The sequence below is a fragment of the Vespa crabro genome, chromosome 2 (assembly GCF_910589235.1).
Source record: "Vespa crabro chromosome 2, iyVesCrab1.2, whole genome shotgun sequence".
NCBI lineage: Eukaryota > Metazoa > Arthropoda > Insecta > Hymenoptera > Vespidae > Vespa > Vespa crabro.
The window spans coordinates 3,051,388-3,070,399 of NC_060956.1; the positions used below are offsets into that span (position 1 = coordinate 3,051,388).

The following is a 19,012-nucleotide window of genomic DNA, read 5'->3' on the forward strand; positions in this document are numbered from 1 at the left end:
TGTATATACGTATATACGATCTATGATTTTTCACTGTCGGTCAACGTGCTTATGTAATTCATTAATATGTCTATACAATACCAAAAATGAAGATAATTATCTCGTATTATTATTTATCATCATCATTATGATATCTATCCTCTTGTAAATCTGATCTCTCTACTTTTTCTTTCGTTCTTAGTATCTCTTCTTCTTCTATTCTCTTTTTTTCTACCTTTAATTATTGATAACTTCAATATTGTTCACTGACAAGTAGATAAACAAAAATCCCACGATGCTACTATAAAAGGTAGAAATCCTTGTAGAATATATACCTTCTTATCGATATTTCGATCTCTTCCATTGAAAATCAGGATGATGACGCTCAAGGAAATCGAGTCGACGTTTATACTCGAAGGAAATTGCGTGAGGGAGTAACTTTTTTATCTCTCTTTCTCTCTCTCTCTCTCTCTCTCTCTCTCTCTCTCTCTTTCTTTTTCTCTCTCCTTCACTCTTTCTTTCTCACTCTCTTGTGAACTCACTCGCACTTCCTTCCTCCTTTGCCTTAACCGCGCTCGCTCGCTAACATGTATAAAAGCGCGTAGGACTCAGCAGAGAAACGCGATTATGTATGTGTATGCGTATGTGTGCGTGTGTATGTGTGTGTGTGTGTGTGAGAGAGAGAGAGAGAGAGAGAGAAAGAGACGGATATATACAAAAAGGGAACGCAAGCCTTGCAAGGAGGCCACACGGTGTACGCACGACCTTTGACCTTTGCCAAAGGGGAACAACAGTGCAATGGATTTGTCGTCACCGTAAAGAAAAGAGTAAAAAAGAAAAAAAAAAAAAGATAAAAGAAAACTAAAACATCTAAGAAAGGAGAAGAACGATGCGAGTAATTAAATTCATAGGAATCGTTTAACAACAACAACAACAACAATAACAATAACAACGACAATGTTTATGACAACGACAACGATAACAACAATGACGACGATGACGACGACGACGATGACAACGACGACGAGGACGACGACAACGATAACGACAATGATGACCAGGCGAGGGAGGAAAGGTTGCGCTACTGGCGTCGTCGAGAAGAAGGAAACGCGACGCGCCGACGCGTTTCGAGGAGCGAAAGTCAACTAACGCGAGGCACGACCCGAGCCAGAGCTACGGATCTAACCCCATCTCCCCATCTCCCCACCATACCTCCCACTGTCCCACCGTATCGTTCCCAACACACTCACATTTATACTTATCTGTATGTAGAATATATATATAGTACAATACAAATCTATGTATACTTATTAAACGTGCATGTGTGTATATATATATATACATATATACATACACACACACACACATATTACAAATTACTAATATACAAATCACATGTTAATATATATGTGATTGTATTCATCAAAATATATATATATATATATACATGATAAGGATACGTGTATAACAATGTATAATACACGTTATAGATATTTCGTACATACATTTATATCATATATAATACATACAAATAAATAAATAGAAATATAAGTATATATACATATATGTATTGCATCGAAGCAATGTACACTTCTTCTCCTTCGTCTTTTTCTTTTTACTTTAGACGCAAGCCATCCAATCCTACCGGCGCCTCCTTCGATCACAGTCCCTCACCCCTTTCCTCGTTATGCTTCCTTGCTCATGGACTCGTTCTCTGTTTTTCTCTCTTTCTCACTCCTCCTCCCTCTCTCCCTTCTTCCTCTCTTTCTCTTTCTTATTCTTCTCTATCTTTTTCAAGCCCTTTCGTCCTTTGCCAAGTGCGCGAACGTTTCTTCGTCCCAAGCCACGAAGAAGATAGAAGTGGTAGTGGTAGTACTAGCGATGATTTTTATATATATACACACATATGTGTGTGTGTGTGTGTGTGTGTGTAAATATATACGTTGTACATACTGTGCATTCACCCTCGAGCAAGCGACACGAGATCCGACCTATCCCCGCTCCCTGACTTTTGACCTTCGCTCTCTCTCTCTCTCTCTCTCTCTCTCTCTCTCGCTCTTTTTATTTTTCATTTTGTATTACCTCGAGACCGGCTGATTGGATTTTGTTATTACCCCAGAGAGAGCTATCCTCTCTCTCTCTCTCTCTTTCAATTTCGATACTCTCCACTTTTTCAGATTTCAAACGTTGATACGATTTTAAAGAGAGAATAAGAGAAAAGTCTCGAACTAAAGTTTTACGAGCGTCTGGATCGCTGGAAATAGATTTTCGCAGGCGTCTTGAGGAACGAGTAAAGGATAAGGGAATCTTAATACCGCTGTTGCTGCTACTGCTAACTGGTGCTGCTGCTATTGCTACTGCTACTGCTACTGTAGTTGTTGCTAACTACTACTACTACTACTACTACTACTACTACTACTACTACTACTACTACTACTACTACTACTACTACTACTACTACTACTACTACTACTATTTCCCATCCACGTTGCTCGTGCGAATAAATGAAAATTCTTCCTGTTACTTCCCGTTTAAAAATACGGTAACGATGCATGCAGCACTTAGAAACAAGGATGATATACACGTTTCTTTTTTTTCTCCTTTTTCTTCTTCTTCTTTTTTTTTTTTTTTTTTACATCGCGCACATTTTTATCCACAGCGTAGATTTTTCAACTTTAAAACATAACAAATTCGAATGACAAGTATATAAAATTAATCAATAAATATTCGAGATCGATGGTTAATGCATTTACAAATATATAATGCATACGTCATAATTAATTAATTAATTAATATCGCTTGATTAATTTTATCCTACGATAAACGAGGATTTTATCCGTAGATAAACATTTTCAATTTATAATATTCGTAATTTAATAACTACGCAGGTTAGTTGCTCACTCAGAAAATATTATTTTTCATGGAACTAAACGACGAACAATCTGATTAGACATACTTTTTTCTTTTCTCTCTCTCTCTCTCTCTCTCTTTTTTTTTTTAATATCGCTACTGTACACTTTCCTTAATTATAAATAAATTGAAAATATGATAACGCGTTTAAATGGATTGCCCTGAATAAAGTCAATTCTCTTATTCACGCGTTATGATCTATGTTATATATTTGATGAACTTACCGCGCGTGGAAGGGTGATTCATGAGAATAGCCAACGGGCATTCGTCGTCGTCCAGTATATACTCTTGATGAGTACCACCGCTTGTATTGTCGTTGTTCACCTACATTAGAACAGAAAATCAGATAATCCAATTAGCTTGTCGTCGAAAGCTTGTCGCATATGTACGCTTCAGAGCGTACAACAGATACGATGAAATTAATTCTCTAGAACTAACGTTCGATTTTCATTATTCGTGTCAACTTCGTACATACGAAACACGCGACCTATAATACTCAGTAAAATATAATATAATTAACGTAATTCCATTTTAATTGGAATACGTGAATTATCATAAAATTCGTCAATTATATAAATTATAATGTGATAGAATCGAATTTTCGATCGATCGATTTTTAACATATAACATAAAATAAAATATATTACACGTTTCTTCAAAAAATTCTATTGTAATTTATCATTTCTTACAAGGATAAAGACATTTATGGATGTGTCATTCTTTAGATGATAAAACGAATTACTAGGCTCGTCGTAGTATGAAAAAAATATTCAAATACCGTAGAGCTTCATCAATCACAGTGACGTCTCTGTTAGGATCTTCAATAATAAAAAATAATTATTCAAGTAAATGCATTATCTATGCGAATCGACTTAAAGTATTACCGATATTGCGCGTAAAATGTAAAATCAATAATTTTCTAAAAAGGAAAAAAAAAGAAGAAAAAAAAGAATAAAAGATCTCTTATCTTCTATATAATAACTAATAAAACCATACCTGTACCAGACAATATTGCTGAGGATCGACTTTATCTAAACCATATTTAGATAACATCTCTCTTACAACCTGGGCCGCAGAATCTCGAACGCTTAATAGTAATGTTTTATAAGGTACATCTTTGCAAAGTGCTTCTCCGTATATCTTCAAAGTACCGCCGGTATCTGGTCCACCATCTTTGCTACGAAATTGTTGCAATTTTCTTTCGAGTTTTTGTTGCCTACGACGTCTCATTACGGCTTCCGGATTAGATATACTCCTTGTGAAACTCGTCTCAGGAAGTTCTAAACAATAACGTAAAATGAATTCGATTATTTTTTTTTTCTTTTTTCACTTTCTTCTTTTTTCCGGTTTTTGTTTTTTTTTTATTTTATTTTTTTTTCATTTCTTTTATTTTATTAAAGTCAATATGAAAATGTTCGAATGGTAAAGTTGAGAGAGAGTTACAATAACAGAACAATGATCCAACAGAGAATATAAAATTATCTCTTTTATCGGTGCAGCAGAACATGCAACGGGAGCGTTATCAGCGCTCCAATCCGTTTAAGATGGAACATCACTATCGGGGTAAAACAGAACGTCGACATCGTAGTTGACTGTAGATCGATACAATTGACAAGTTATCAAGATTTGTTATTTAACTATTTTTTTTTTTTTTTTTTTTAATCATTTAACGGATTTCTAACCGGTATAAAGTTTTTCGGCGACGCCATTTTGATCGACCGGCACTGTATTCTCATCCTGTTCCAAACTCTTCAAACGTCCAAGCTTCTCTTGTTTCCTCATTTGTTTCTTCTCCCGCTTACTCAGCTTTCTACGAAAGCTAGAACCTTCTGAGGAGAAACCAACACCTTGTGCATTCGTCTTATCGTCGATCCTTCTCAACAAGAAACGTCCCTCTCGATCGTCGACATGCCAATTTAATTGTACCAACAATGGCTTCTCCTCCAATTCCAATTTTCGTTCGTCTGTAAATTAATCGTTTAAGATAAAAAAAAAAAAAAAAAAAAAAAAAAAAAAAAAAAAAAAAAGAAAGAAAAAAAAAAGTAAAACTCACCTCCATTTTCATGAATTTCGTAAAGAGCGTATTCCGGTACCGACAACATTCTCATATCTGGACGGAATTTTTCTATGAGAGTTTCGATCACGGCACGACTGGTTGCATCCGATGCAACTCTGATGCATTTCGTAGCAACCTTTTGACCACTGTCTTGAAAGTAGAATCTCATTACACCGTGGAACTCCAAGTCCTGAAAAATATCAAAAGATTTTCTTATATAATTTATATAATCGTAAATTATATGAATTGTATAATAAATGTTGATGATGTCTCGAGGAAACTTGAGACGCATCTTATCATTTTATATGTACATAGATAAATATACGTATCGTGTTGTAATATGACATCATCGTATGAATTCTTGATAATAGTCCAAACTAAATGTCGCGTCTAAACTCAGCGAATATATATAATTAATATATATATATATATATATTCGTCTTAATTTAAACGGCGACAATTAAACAAAAATATATTATCTCACAAAAATTTGCACGATACAAATTTAAAATACTTTTGATATTTTTATAACATTTTCCAATTGTGTGTCTGTGTGTGTTGTATGTGTGCGCGTACGCGTAATATATATATATATATATATAAAAAGGAAAAAATTAATATACAAATTTAATGATTAATAGAAATCAAATATACAGAATGATCTGGTACTATTAATTATTATCTATCATTTTTATCTAATCTAAATGATATTTGTCTTTGATTAATATTTAAACGTATTATAAATATATAATATAATTGAGGATTGAACGTTCTCGTTAAGTTTATTACGTTGTAAAAATATCTACAATATAAATAGACATGTGTACACTTATACGAGTTGTTTCTGACATTTGATAAGGTTTCATTTGTTACTATACATTGGGTAGGCGTCACTGAGGCTATTATATGTAAAAGTCGTATAATCGAGAATGATTAGAAATCGAATAGGAATTAAGAACGATTATTAAAAGACGAATGAGAATCACTGACAATGTGCCGATCAAATCGAATGAAAACGATTACAATTATTTTCTTAAATCGTAATAGATAAATCTCCTTATCTCGAACTATGATAAGCCCAAAGGGGGTTGTAAGTGTAAAGATCTCACGTAAGTTTTAAACTCCTAAGGAATTCACGTTTATCACGTGTCACGATCGATCTTGCAATTAAATGGTGGAACGAGAGAAAGCTTGGAATTAAAGCTCGCGTGAGGTTTCCTCGTAAAACAACAACTTGGTCGCATTGTTATCGCCAGGTCGTTAAATCTACCAAAATAGCAATTACATATATTACTTTCTTTCTTTTTTTTTTTTTTTTACATGTGTATATGTGCATTTGCGTTTGTATGTATTTTATCCAATCCAATTGAGATTACGATTAAACTTAATGGCAATGTTTAAAAAAAAAAAAAAGAAGAAGAAGAAGAAGAAGAAGAAAGAAAAAGGAAGAGATAAAAATTTATAATAATTTTCAACATAATTTATAATGGCGATAAAGAGTTATTTATTTATGATTTATCATTTAAGATTTATCAAATCTAATTGAGATTAATATTAGACTGGGATAGTTAATGTTTCCTTTAAATATAAATTTATAATAATTTTCATTTTTAGATCATTTACAATCGAAAATTAGATTTCATTTAGATGAGTATACTTTGTCAATAATTAATCTGATATTACAGTTATGATCCAATAGAAACGTGTTTTTTACCCTCTCCCTACTGCTTATCCCCCCCCCTCTCCCATCGAATAATAAAAATTTATATTAATTTGTAACAATGTCAATTAGATTTGTTTTTACGAGCTTGATCCCAGCAACATGTTCAATTGTGATTAACATTTAGACCTCAATCCAATTATTTAAGAAGAGAAATAAAAAAAATGTGAGTAAAAAAGAAAAAAATAGAAAAAAAAAAAAAAAGAAAAATTTAACCGACTTCTATATACGCATTTAAGTTTACAGTAGCCAAAAATAGAAGTCGAGAGTTCTCTTTTGAGAAAGTTAATGCCGCGTGACTCGATTTCCGTTAAGAGGTACTTAAGCCAAAGACATTTCTCTTCGAGGATATCGTAAAAGGATCTACGATTTTATGCGGATGGGTGTGAACAAGTTCTCGATCGATATTATTCACGATGAAAGGAATTAAACATAAGCCAAAGTCTCATAAAATTGTCCAATGATAATTATATCATACGTAGGATGCGTTTGAAAGTTTGTAAAATATTTTTCTTTTTCCATTTTTTTTTCTTTTTTTTTTTTAGATTCGAATCTCTTCTTTTTTTTTTTTTTTCATTTTATTTATCATAGTAAATTATTAAAATTTTTATTCTTTTTCTCTTTTCTTTTTTCCTTTATTTTATTATAAATCTTACCTCGTTGGGTTCGGATAGTTCGAAAAGATCCAAACGATTTGCGTTCCATTGTTGTATGACCCCACGAAGGGCTTCCCTTTCGGCCCTTTTGTTCGCAATTTCCGTGGCCATTCTATATAGACAAAGAAGAAAACAATACAAAAATTACAGAAATGTATAATCATTTATATATATATATATATATATTATTATTATTATTATATAATAAAATATTTATATTGACAATATAGATATTTATTGGGTCTCACAATTCAGTGAGAAACTTTCAAATAAAAGACATTAACAACGTTCATCGTAAGAAAGATTTATATATTTATATTATAATATAATATAAAAATATTATATAGAAGTTAGTCGGAATATATATATATATATATATATATATATATATATATATATATATACACATATATACATATCAAGTAAAAATCTTATATCAGAGATAATGTAAAAAACTTTCAGATAAAGAGACATTAACAACTATCATTGTTTAATAAGATTTCTAATATATTTATACATTTATACAATAATAATATAATTTATATTAAATATATATATATATATTAAGTAAAAGTCTGGCACTTGAGTGATGGATTTTCAAATAGAGGACATTAACTACATTCGTCGTAAGAAAGATTTCTAATAAATCATAAAGGCGTAGGAAGCGTGTAGGAATGTTTTCGAAGAGGCAAATAACGTATTCAAAGTACGCGCTTATAGTAAGAGCGTGCGTTGGTTGGTTGTTTGGTATACGCGAGTACTCGCGTAACACGATGGCATACGATCGTCGGATGAATGTTTGTTCATAGTTGAAGAGGAAAGAACTCGAGAAGCTCAGGTATTTATGTCCCCCCAATGTATCCTGGCATTTCCTGCAGATTTTTACCTGACGCAGGTGCGTGCAACACGATCGACGAACCGTGATCGATACAACGCATAGAGGGGTTGTTATTCAGGTTCATTAAAAATTCATTCTTTGAAAAAGATCGTGAGAACACATTTCTTCCGTATTCCAAATTTATATTTAAAATTTTTATTATTAAAAATTCGTAATGATCGTTCTCGTAATGATCGTTTAGAAAAATAAAATATGTTTTAAACGATGTTTTTATATTTTTTAGTAAATTTCTAAATTTTACCGATATCAATGTCCATTATATTTCAATGTTTCAAACGGTATATTTAATGTTTAACAAGTTTTTCAAGATTGTAATGACTTAATTTTTTAATTAAATTTCAAAATCAATGGGATATCTCTCATTCGTAATATGTCTCGAACATTAGTAATATTTAAAGTATGATTAAAATTAAGGAAGCTTCAATTTTAAAACATTAATCAAAATTAAGTCATTACAAATTTTGATATAATCGATGTATAGAAAACAAAATTTCTTTCTTATTAAACTTATAGATCATAGGATCTATCAATATGTTAATAATACACAAGGAATATTTTTGAAAACCTTTATGAAAAAATAAAAAAAAAATTAATATTCAATAGACTAATAGGAAAAATTCAATAGACTATAATGTTTCTTTTCTTTTCTTTTCTTTTACTGCTATACGATCTACAATATAATCTTCCTCGTTATCAAGAATTATCATCACCGTTCTCTAATAATATCTACGCTAATCGGAATTTTACCAATGTCCATTAGTATTGTAATTTAATTTTTTTCTTTTTTTTTTTTTCTTTTTTAAATTTTCACATGTTTATTTTCGCAATAAATAAATTTCAAATATATAACATCATCGATTCTAATATGGAAAAAAAAGGAAAAAAAAAACAATTTTGTTTAGAGATACATAAAATAACAATAAAAAAAACAATAACAATAACAACAGCAACAACAATAATAATAATAATAATAATAATAATAATAATAATGGAGGTTTGATTCGCGCCATTTTTCCGATTAGCCGAGCGTGAAAACCGCATGTTATAAAGTTAAGGGAAAAGAAAAAAGAAAAAAAGAAAAAAAAAAAAGAAGAAAAACGAAGAAGAAGAAAAAAATAAAGATCACTTGAAATGAGTTAGAGGGACATAAAAATTGAACGGAGCTCCTTTTCTTCAAGTTATTTTCTCTTCGAAGAAAGTCTAACAATAAGGAGGAGGGCACGATGAACGTTTCGCTCGACAAAGCTGACCGTTTTGCCGCGTAAGCGATGCGGCAAGTGTCGTTCGCAGGTACCGCTAACAGTGAAGTGCATGGTAATGCACGTTTCAAATGCGGAAACAGAATTTTCCTTGACTACACAATTGCTATCATTTTTATTTCTTCAACATTAAAAATAATATAAGAAGAAGACTAAGAAGAAGAAGGAAAAAAAAAAAGAAATTTATACAAGGCATAGAAATTATATATAATAAATAATTTATTTCAAAAAATTATATCACGAAACGAACCATGCTTATATTATATATATATATATATATATATATATATATATATATATATATATATATATATATATATATATATGTCGTATATCATAAATTATATACAATTAATAGACATGTGCAAAATGTGTCATATACAATTTAAACAGAAAAAGTACGAAGATGTTTCAGATATATATATATATATATATATACACAATTTATACGACAACTAGCATAATATATATTCCATTAAATAATGTATAAACTTCGAAATATTATAACACAAAGGAAAATATGTATTATGTTATATTCTATATCACATAATCTATTAATGATTTATGACTCGACATAATATTAAAACAAACGATTAGCATAAAAGTTAATAGAAACACGAGATACACTTATATATTTATATATAATATATCCATATGTGTACATATATATATATATATATATATATATATATGTATACGTATGTGTAGTAAACGTGCTATTACAGATACACATGTACGAACTATCAGCTGATCGAATAACGTGTCTTTCAGCCAGAGCCGATGAGTAACGCAAAAAAAGGGTGAGTTTTGGGTCGGTGTGTATCTTTCGCTACGAGTCAGCTGTTGAAAAATAAAAAGAAGAGAAGAAAGAAGAAGAAGAAGAAGAAGAAGAAGAAGAAGAAGGAGGAGAGTATGGACTCCTCGTTAAAATAAAAAACAAAGTAACTGAATAAGATTCTTTCTTGTTCTTTTTAATCGTCTTACTTGTCTGTCATACTGTCGGAATTGGAGCGAGCAAGTCATACTTATACACTTACAATAACTATTTATCTATACGTATAGATATATACATATATGTATATATATATATATATATATATATATATATATATATATATGTATTGCACACCCACGTTGATGAATGCTTTGGTGAAACTCGGATATATACCGAGTAGTGCGAATATCCGGCGAACGATGGCTTTCTAAATTTGAGAAACAGGAAGGAGACAATGTTGCTTCTTTGCTTGCCTGTTTGCTTTGCTTATTCGGCCTCCTTTTAAATTCAAGACTTAAGAGACTATCGATTTTTTTAAATATATACATCTTATTTCGAATTTAATCTCATTATTTCTTATAGATATATGTCAAAAAAATATAAATATATATATATATATAAACTATATGTGACTTTTAATTAAATTATTTTTTCGTTCTTTAACTAAATTATTTTTTTTTTCATTCTATATATTTATAACTTTTGTATTATTATTTTTCGAGAAGAGAACTTTTATACAGAATAGGCCAAAAGTTCATAGGTGATCTTTAAAAATCAATCTTCTCTCTCTCTCTCTCTCTCTCTCTATATATATATATATATATATATATATATATATATATATATATATATATCTTCCTCTCTCTCAAAACAAGATATCGTTACGATAGATGCATCTGTTTAATGATTTATAAATTGACAATGAATATAATTTTAATAATAATAATAATAATAATAATAATAAAAAAAAAAAGATAAAGAATTATCCGAGAAGTCATAGATACAAGATGCGCACGAGCGCATCAACCTTTCGAAGGTATGCAAGGAAGAATTCAAACGATCTGGTATTATAACCCGGTTAAAGACCCTTGCTTAGGAATTTCACTAGATATTGGAGATCTCTCGGACTCGATAATTGGATAATACGAAAGAAAGTTTGGAAAGTTGCTAATCAATAAATAAAAAAAAAAGAAAAAACAAAACAAAACAAAACAACGAAACAAACAAACCAAAATTATCAATTGCAATACACATATATGTACACATGCATGTACGCGCACGTAAACACACACACACACACACACATATGTACACTTAAGAAATACAATTGATAAATACATACATACATACATATATATACATATATATATAGAATATTATAGAGCACAATGTTTTAATGTGTACTTACGAAAAAAAAAAAAAAAGAAAAAAGAAAAGAAAAGAAACAAAAAAAAAAAAAAGAAAAACAAATAGAAAATAAAAATGTTTTTTCGTACTATGATCTCATTCTTCTAATCGTTCACCAATAAAACTAACCTACTCTTTCGATTCGTGTCGATGATCGGAGAGCTTCGAGAATAAACAATCGTTGTCGGCAGTGCGCACGTGTCCAACTCGTGCCAATTCTGAAGAAGAAATCGAGCCGACACACACGTGTCCTCAAAAGATATTTTATTCTTTATACTGTTTGTAGTACTGCGCTCTCTCTCTCTCTTTCCTCCTCCACCCTCACCCTCCCATTTCCCCCTCCCCCCTCTCTCTCTGTATCTGTTTCATTCGATATGAATATACATTCTCAATCTGTTTACTGTTTTCGATCTTCGTATTATATTTTATCATCGAAAATCAATGATCGAAGATCGAAGATGAAAAATAACATTTATAACACGTAAATACTTTTATTTACGTATCCCGTAAATTTTTATCGACATTTAACACAAAGGCCTCAGATACAAACGATAAGAAAAGAATGAAGAACACGATAATAATTTCTTACTCTTTTAATATATCCTCCGATTTTAAATCCTCCATCTTTTTAAAACTAGATAACAACTATATCGACGCAAATTATTTTCTATAGGACTAAATATATGATAGTTTTGTTTACATTTTAAACGTACATGACTCATCGACCGGACATTAAATGTTTTTTCCTTCATGTTCTTCTGTTTACTTTGAAAAAACAAAAAAGAAAAAAGAAAAGAAGAAAAAAAGAAGAGTAACAAAAACGCGACGTATCCAACGTAATAAAATCTATCGATGTTTTTTTTTTTTTTTTTTTTTTTTTTCTAAAACAAATAAAGAAGAGAAATAGAAATAAATATGAAAAAAAAAAAAAGAAAAGAAAAAGAAAACAGAAGACATTAGACGTTTTTTCGTTCGTTCGCGTGTATTTTTTTTGTTTTTCTTTCTTTCTTTCTTTCTTCTTTTTCTTTTATTTGTCCTTTTACAATCACACGTAACTTATATGTTACTCACTCTTCCGGCACCGTCATTTTGTCAATGTTCCTTCAGAAGAACGTGTCGAGAGAGATCGTCGAACCCGCCGTTTGCTGCAGGAGCGTGCAGATTCGATGAAACGAAAGCTCTCCTCTTCCTCCACCTCCTCGCAGCACCTTGGCATCCGAGGTAAGAGAGAAGAGGATCTCCGAAGAGAATCTCCCGCGCTCGCGTTCGAAACGTGCTAGCCGGTTTCCTCCCGAAAGTCTCACGAAGCAATATCTTTCAAATCTTCTCGTTCTACACTGCTTTTTTCTCCTTTTTTGTTTTTTCCTTTTTCTTTTTTCTTACTAATTCCACGGCTTCAAACTTCACGATAGAATGAAATATTTCATATGAATTGGAACAAAATTATATTCACTCTTGTTCTCTTGAAACTTACGTTATACAAATATCATAAACGTAGCACCGTTTTAACATCTTTGGATTTAAGATAAATTTTGTCCTCTCTCTCTCTCTCTCTTTGTTTTTTTGTTTTTGTTTTTCTTTAATATCACGATCGACAAATATTCGACTTTCGATCAAAAAATAAAAAAAAAGAACTAATATCTTCCCACGTTAGAGATATAAGAAAGAAAGGGGAAAGAAAGAAAGTAAGAAAGAGAAAAAGAACAACAGAGTTGAATTTAATAAAGTAAAAACGAAAAAAAAAAAAAAAAGGAGAAAAAGAAAATAAAACAAGGATAAATTCTTTCGTATGATTCTCGATGAACGCCACACCCTTCATAAACGACGTTGCTCTCACCAACGCAAAAGAGACCGTTACACGACGAAGCGTCCAAAGCCACTGACAAAAGGACGAGCCCTACTCCTGTCGGGCCCATCGACAGAAAAATGGTGGGGGAAGAAGAGTGAGTATACCGCCGTCGTCGCCGCCGCCGCCGCCACCGCCGCCGCCACCATTACCACTACCACTACCTCCGTCACCATCAGACTACTACTAATACTATTAGTACTACTGCTATTAATACTACTACTACTACCACTACTACTACTCCAACCTGAGCGCTACTAAGAGATCTGTACATTCACACGATTCAAACCGACCACTTTGATACCTTCACAACTCGCTCGGTTCGTTTCCGTTCCGTTTCGTTCCGTTCCGTTTCGTTTCCTTTAGTTTCATTCCGTTCCGTAAGTTAGTCGAGATCCTACCTGTCCCTCTTTTTCACTAACGTTCTCTTCCTTCCTTCCTTCCTTCTGTCGGTACAACGACAACGCTACTTTAAGTCTCTTTCTCTCTCTCTCTCTCTCTTTCTCTTTTATATACTCCACATAAAGAGAGAGAGACAGAGAGAGAGAGAGAGAGAGAGAGAGACAAATATCTCTTAAACATCCCTACTACTTACTTCTCTTTCCATTTCACCGGTATATACGCGAAACTGATACGCACAGGGCCTTAAGCGGTCGCCATCGACGTAGTTGGGTACTGGACGCGCTGGAATGCACGTGGAGTGGGGCCAGGGTATAGTGGGGAGGGGAGGGGAGATAGAGGGTAGGGAAGGGACTCAGGGAGACAGGAACGACTGGAGACTTGCCGTAGCGTACGCGGTGGTCGAGTAGTAAAACGGATAAGCGAGTAGACACCGACTACTAACATATACCAATTCGTTCGTTTCAGAAAGACTCGTTGGCGGCTATGGTATTCTGTATATATGTATATATATATATATATGTAGATACGTTTCTCTACGTTACGTTTAATAATAGCTATTAGATTTGGCATTAGATATCTCAACACCTATATTATCGTGATCTTCGTCCAATCGACAATGTACATATTGTACGGTTCGAAGAACACGTTCGATGTTTCGGATGATCATGTGTATTATACTACAAAGTAGAGAAAGTAGTTACTTTAGTATAGATTTAAGTAGTACATAGATATATAATACACAAATGCGGGATATGATCGAATTCCGGTATCCCCTATGTAACGAAATAGAGAAGACAGGTTTTTCCATGAGAGGAGAGGAAAGATAATACACTCCTCTCTAGTTTTCCTTTAGTCACGAAACTCGTTTTACATTAGTAAACCGTTTCTTATATTATATATATATATATATATATATATATATGTATGTATTCGAAACTAATATTATCACAGACAACGTGTTCGGACGTAATCGTTGGAGTTCGATCGAGTCGATCCGGAATTTTTCACGCTGCAACATCATACTCAGTTCTCACTACTGATTATTTTTCCTCACCCCTGTTTTTCTTTCTTTTTTCTTTTTTTTTTTTTTTTTTTTTTAATTTTAATTTAATTACTCGTATCTTTCGACGCCCACAGCTTCCTGCCTTTAATATACCCGTTTGTGAAAAAAAATGCGAGGTAGAGTGAATCGTGGTAATATTCAGCGGGGTGACTCAACTGTGAGGTATGCGTCTCCAAACTGTAATCAAGCGCTGTTTTATGCCCGTCAGAGAAAGAGACGAGAGACGAGAGAAAGAGAGAGAGAGAGAGAGAGAGAGAGAGAAAGAGATACAGACTCATACTTTGTATACGACCGGTTAGAACGTTTATCATATATATATGTGTATGTATATATATATATATATATATTATATATATGCTCGACCACCTTTCGATGTTTCTCATGAAATGAATAAAATGATAATCAAAGTTAACGTCGAACTTATATAATATATAACACATTACACACATATACATAAACAGAGAGAGAAACAGAGAGAGAGAGAGAGAGAGAGAGAGACAGACACACACACGTATGTATGTATGTATGTATATATATTTTGTGTGCCTTATTCGTACCACATGGCCTCTTACTCAGTTTTGTAACACAGAGCTGAACCTCAATGAGTAGCATGCAGAATCGAGTTTCCTTAACCAATACCCCCTTAACCCCTCCCCTCTCTTCCCATCCCCATCTTTCAACCCTATCTTTCCATCTCTCTTTCTCTTTCACTTTGGCTCTTGACCATTGCGAAAGAAGAAATGAACGCCGGTGAAGAAGAGAGGTCGGTCGGTCCCTCGATTTTCTGAATAGCCTCCACTCTTCCTCTTCTTCCTCTTTTTCTTCTTTTTCTTCTTCTTTCTTCTTTCTTCTTTCTTCTTTCTTCGACACGGTGCGCACGGTCTCTGTTTTATGTAGAGGATTCTTGAAAAGACGTGGAAGAAAAAAAAAAAAATATCTATATATGCTACCGACGAGACTTGCATCTCGTATTATCCTCGAATGGAAAAATTTTTTCTATATATCTATTATTGCATTTCGAATCATCAATGACGACGACGACGACGATGACGACGACGTCATTGACAAATTTCATCGGCAGAGATATATCAATTTAAAAAAGAAACAAAAAAAAAAAAATCGTTCGATTAGAAATAATACAGTGGGATAAATATGTCGAGAGATTTACGATGGAAGACAACGTCAACAACGACACTTCGTCAAAGTGATTATTTTTACATTATAATATTCGAATAATGATCAATGACAATGTCATCGACAAATATCATTGTAGATATGTGAATTTAAAAAAAAAAAAAGAAAGAAATAAAAAAAAAGAAAAAAAAAATAAAAAAGAAAAAACTTTTCTCTCGTGACTTTTGTATAAAGATAAACGAATTGTCGCGAGAGATCTACGATGAAAACGCCGTCAATGACGTCATGGCGAATATTTATCATTTATCTAGATTCGTCATCGATGACACGTCATTGGACATGTTATCATTGTATATTTAAAAAAAAATAAAAAATAAAAAGAAAAAAGGAAAAAAAAAAATTTCCTTTTCCTCGATATAGAAATAATAATAAATTATAAAAAGCAATAATGCCTTTTTCTTGAGTTACTCGTTGAATTCTTCGAATAAGAAGAAGATACGAAAGAAACAAACCAGTTATTTATCTTAGCTTACAACAGATCACTTTGAGTACTCAAGAGAGAGTCAAGCAGATAAAGTTGCTCCGCACCTCTGGTCTCACGCTCTAATCATTGAGAGGCACTTTAACTTCTTTCTTTCTCTCTCTCTCTCTCTCTCTCTCTCTCTCTCTCTTTCTCCCTCCCCCTCAATTTCTTTCCTTCCCGTAGAAGTTTATATAGCGTCAATTCGAAAGTAAAAGTGTTAGAACTAATAATAAGTTAAGGGATTCATCTTTACACTCTCTAACGAATAATATATCAACGTGTTTCGCTTTTATTATCTATATATGTATGCATGTTAATTGCAAGTTACATGCATAATATACCACCGCATTCACAAATACATACAGGTATATATATATATGTATATATGTACAGATACATAAATATATATATATATATATATATGTAGAAAAATACAAGAAACAAGAACGTATGCGGGTCGTTGCTTCTGGAATGAATAAAAGCGGATTTGTTGGGCTTCTCTCGGTAATTATCTCAACTCTCACTGTCATCGATAACATACATGTATATATACATATGTGTATGTGTATGTGTTTATATATATACATGCAGACACATATTATATTATGTATATACTTTGATGAGCTGTTCGCAAAAATAAACCGTTGTGCATTGCTTCGTCGAATGTTCTGCTTTTTGACGTCACTCTTTCCCACAAGAGAGAAAGAAAGAGAGACACAAAAGTATACATCGTTTCAACAACAGCGAAAGAGAGAGAGAGAGACAAAACTATATAACATGGCATGAGACCTCGAGAGGAACGTAACGTTCTCAATCCATAAGGCTTCTTCGTAACTTCATTATACATACATATATATATATATATATATATATATATATATATATGCGAGTCGCCATTGTTGTTACTCACGTTATTTACGACAAAATTAAAAAAATAGAAAAAAAAAACCAATAGAAGGATATAAAAAAAAAAAAAAGACGAGAAAAATTTTCTCGATCAAATCGAAAACGAAAAACGAAAAAATAAAAAAAAAAAATATTTGCAAATAAAATCGTAAATATAAATTATCAGAAAAATACAAATGCATATAAATATAAATAAATATTCGTGAATGAAATCAATCAAAAATGATAATATATATGATTGCTCGAAGTATTTGAAGTATATGTCATAAATAGGTCTAATCCGTGATACTTTGGGAATGATTAGAAGAGGAACCTTAACTCAAACCAACGATTTCTCAGAGTCCCACTATTATGCTTTCAGATATCGGCACCGTACCAAGCACCATACTACTATTGCCAGCCACGCATGCAGACTCTCGAGGGTGCAGTGGTTCTCATCGTATTCTAATGACAATTAATATATCAACAAGACGTATATATTATGTATGTATGCTATCTTTTATCATAGTCATTAAAGCGCATCAATCGAGATTATATTCAATTAATAACGATAATACTCTTGTATTCTTCCTACGAGTGTTTACTTAAATTACAAAATGGAAAATTAATCGCGAATAAGATTAAACAGAAAGAAAAGGAAGAAGAAGAAGAAGAAGAAGAAAGAACTTGTTTTATTATTTAAAATTTGAACAATGGCGTGTGTATGTGTGTGTGTTTTTGTATATACATATATAAACATAATATGTTGATGTCGTATTCGGAACACGTTTATAATCTTGTAAAAGTCTTTTGTCTTCGTGTTTGCCCTTGGATTTGAGATCAGCATGTATCATTGTGACACAGAAAGTAATAGAAACGTTTACGTTTTTCTTTCTTTATCTCTATCTCTGTTTCGAAGAAAAAGAAACAGAGAGAGAGAAAGAGAGAGAGAGAGAGAGAGAGAGATCTAATATATTAGATTTATCAAAAGAGTTAAAACGATTGGATTACAATTGTTTTTATAAATATGTCCATCTTCTATATTTCATAATGCACATTTTCTCAATGTATTATGATATATATATAATATTAAATATATGTATTATATATATATATATATATATATATATATAAATGATCAATTTTATAAATTTTTTTCATACATTCTTTATTTTTTTTAAGATGCATATCACGATATTATTAATATAAGAGAATAATAATTATTAATAGTACTAATTTTAAAGAAAACTATCGACTTCTCCTTTTATTGATCGAGCTATAATTTAGGAACGGAGTTGTCTCTCCCCTCTCCCTCACTACTTCCCTACCACCCCTCCCTCCCTCTCTCTCTCTCTCTCTCTCTCTCTCTCTCTCTCCATCTATCTGTCTGTCCATTCTATAATAAAATCGACCATCTTAATTATTTTGCTCTTCAGTTATATATAATCATAAGTTACTTGAAATCGATCGGAAGACAGAAATGTAAGATAGAAATTAAT

General features: G+C 32.0%; 1 protein-coding gene and 1 long non-coding RNA gene across 15 annotated transcripts in view; both read right to left on the bottom strand.

The window, feature by feature from the left end:
* The window catches only part of LOC124432942 (afadin), a 51,364-nt gene that overhangs the window by 20,418 nt on the left and 11,934 nt on the right, over positions 1 to 19,012 (bottom strand). For 5 of the 14 annotated variants that reach the window (XM_046982305.1, XM_046982310.1, XM_046982307.1 and 2 more), the window contains 5 exons: positions 7,322 to 7,433; positions 4,943 to 5,135; positions 4,572 to 4,853; positions 3,886 to 4,169; positions 3,114 to 3,213 (listed from right to left, as the gene is read on the bottom strand). In XM_046982305.1, coding sequence (XP_046838261.1) covers positions 3,114 to 3,213; positions 3,886 to 4,169; positions 4,572 to 4,853; positions 4,943 to 5,135; positions 7,322 to 7,433 — 971 coding nt within the window. Of the gene's footprint in view, positions 1 to 81; positions 1,099 to 3,113; positions 3,214 to 3,885; positions 4,170 to 4,571; positions 4,854 to 4,942; positions 5,136 to 7,321; positions 7,434 to 12,731; positions 13,512 to 19,012 lie in introns of those variants that run through there. The other 9 variants (XM_046982317.1, XM_046982316.1, XM_046982315.1 and 6 more) reach the window with 4 other exon arrangements.
* On the bottom strand, positions 312 to 3,107 carry LOC124432946. The gene is made up of 2 exons (XR_006944398.1): positions 1,933 to 3,107; positions 312 to 1,854 (listed from the first exon to the last, which is right to left on the bottom strand). It is a non-coding gene; the product is annotated as an uncharacterized LOC124432946 (long non-coding RNA).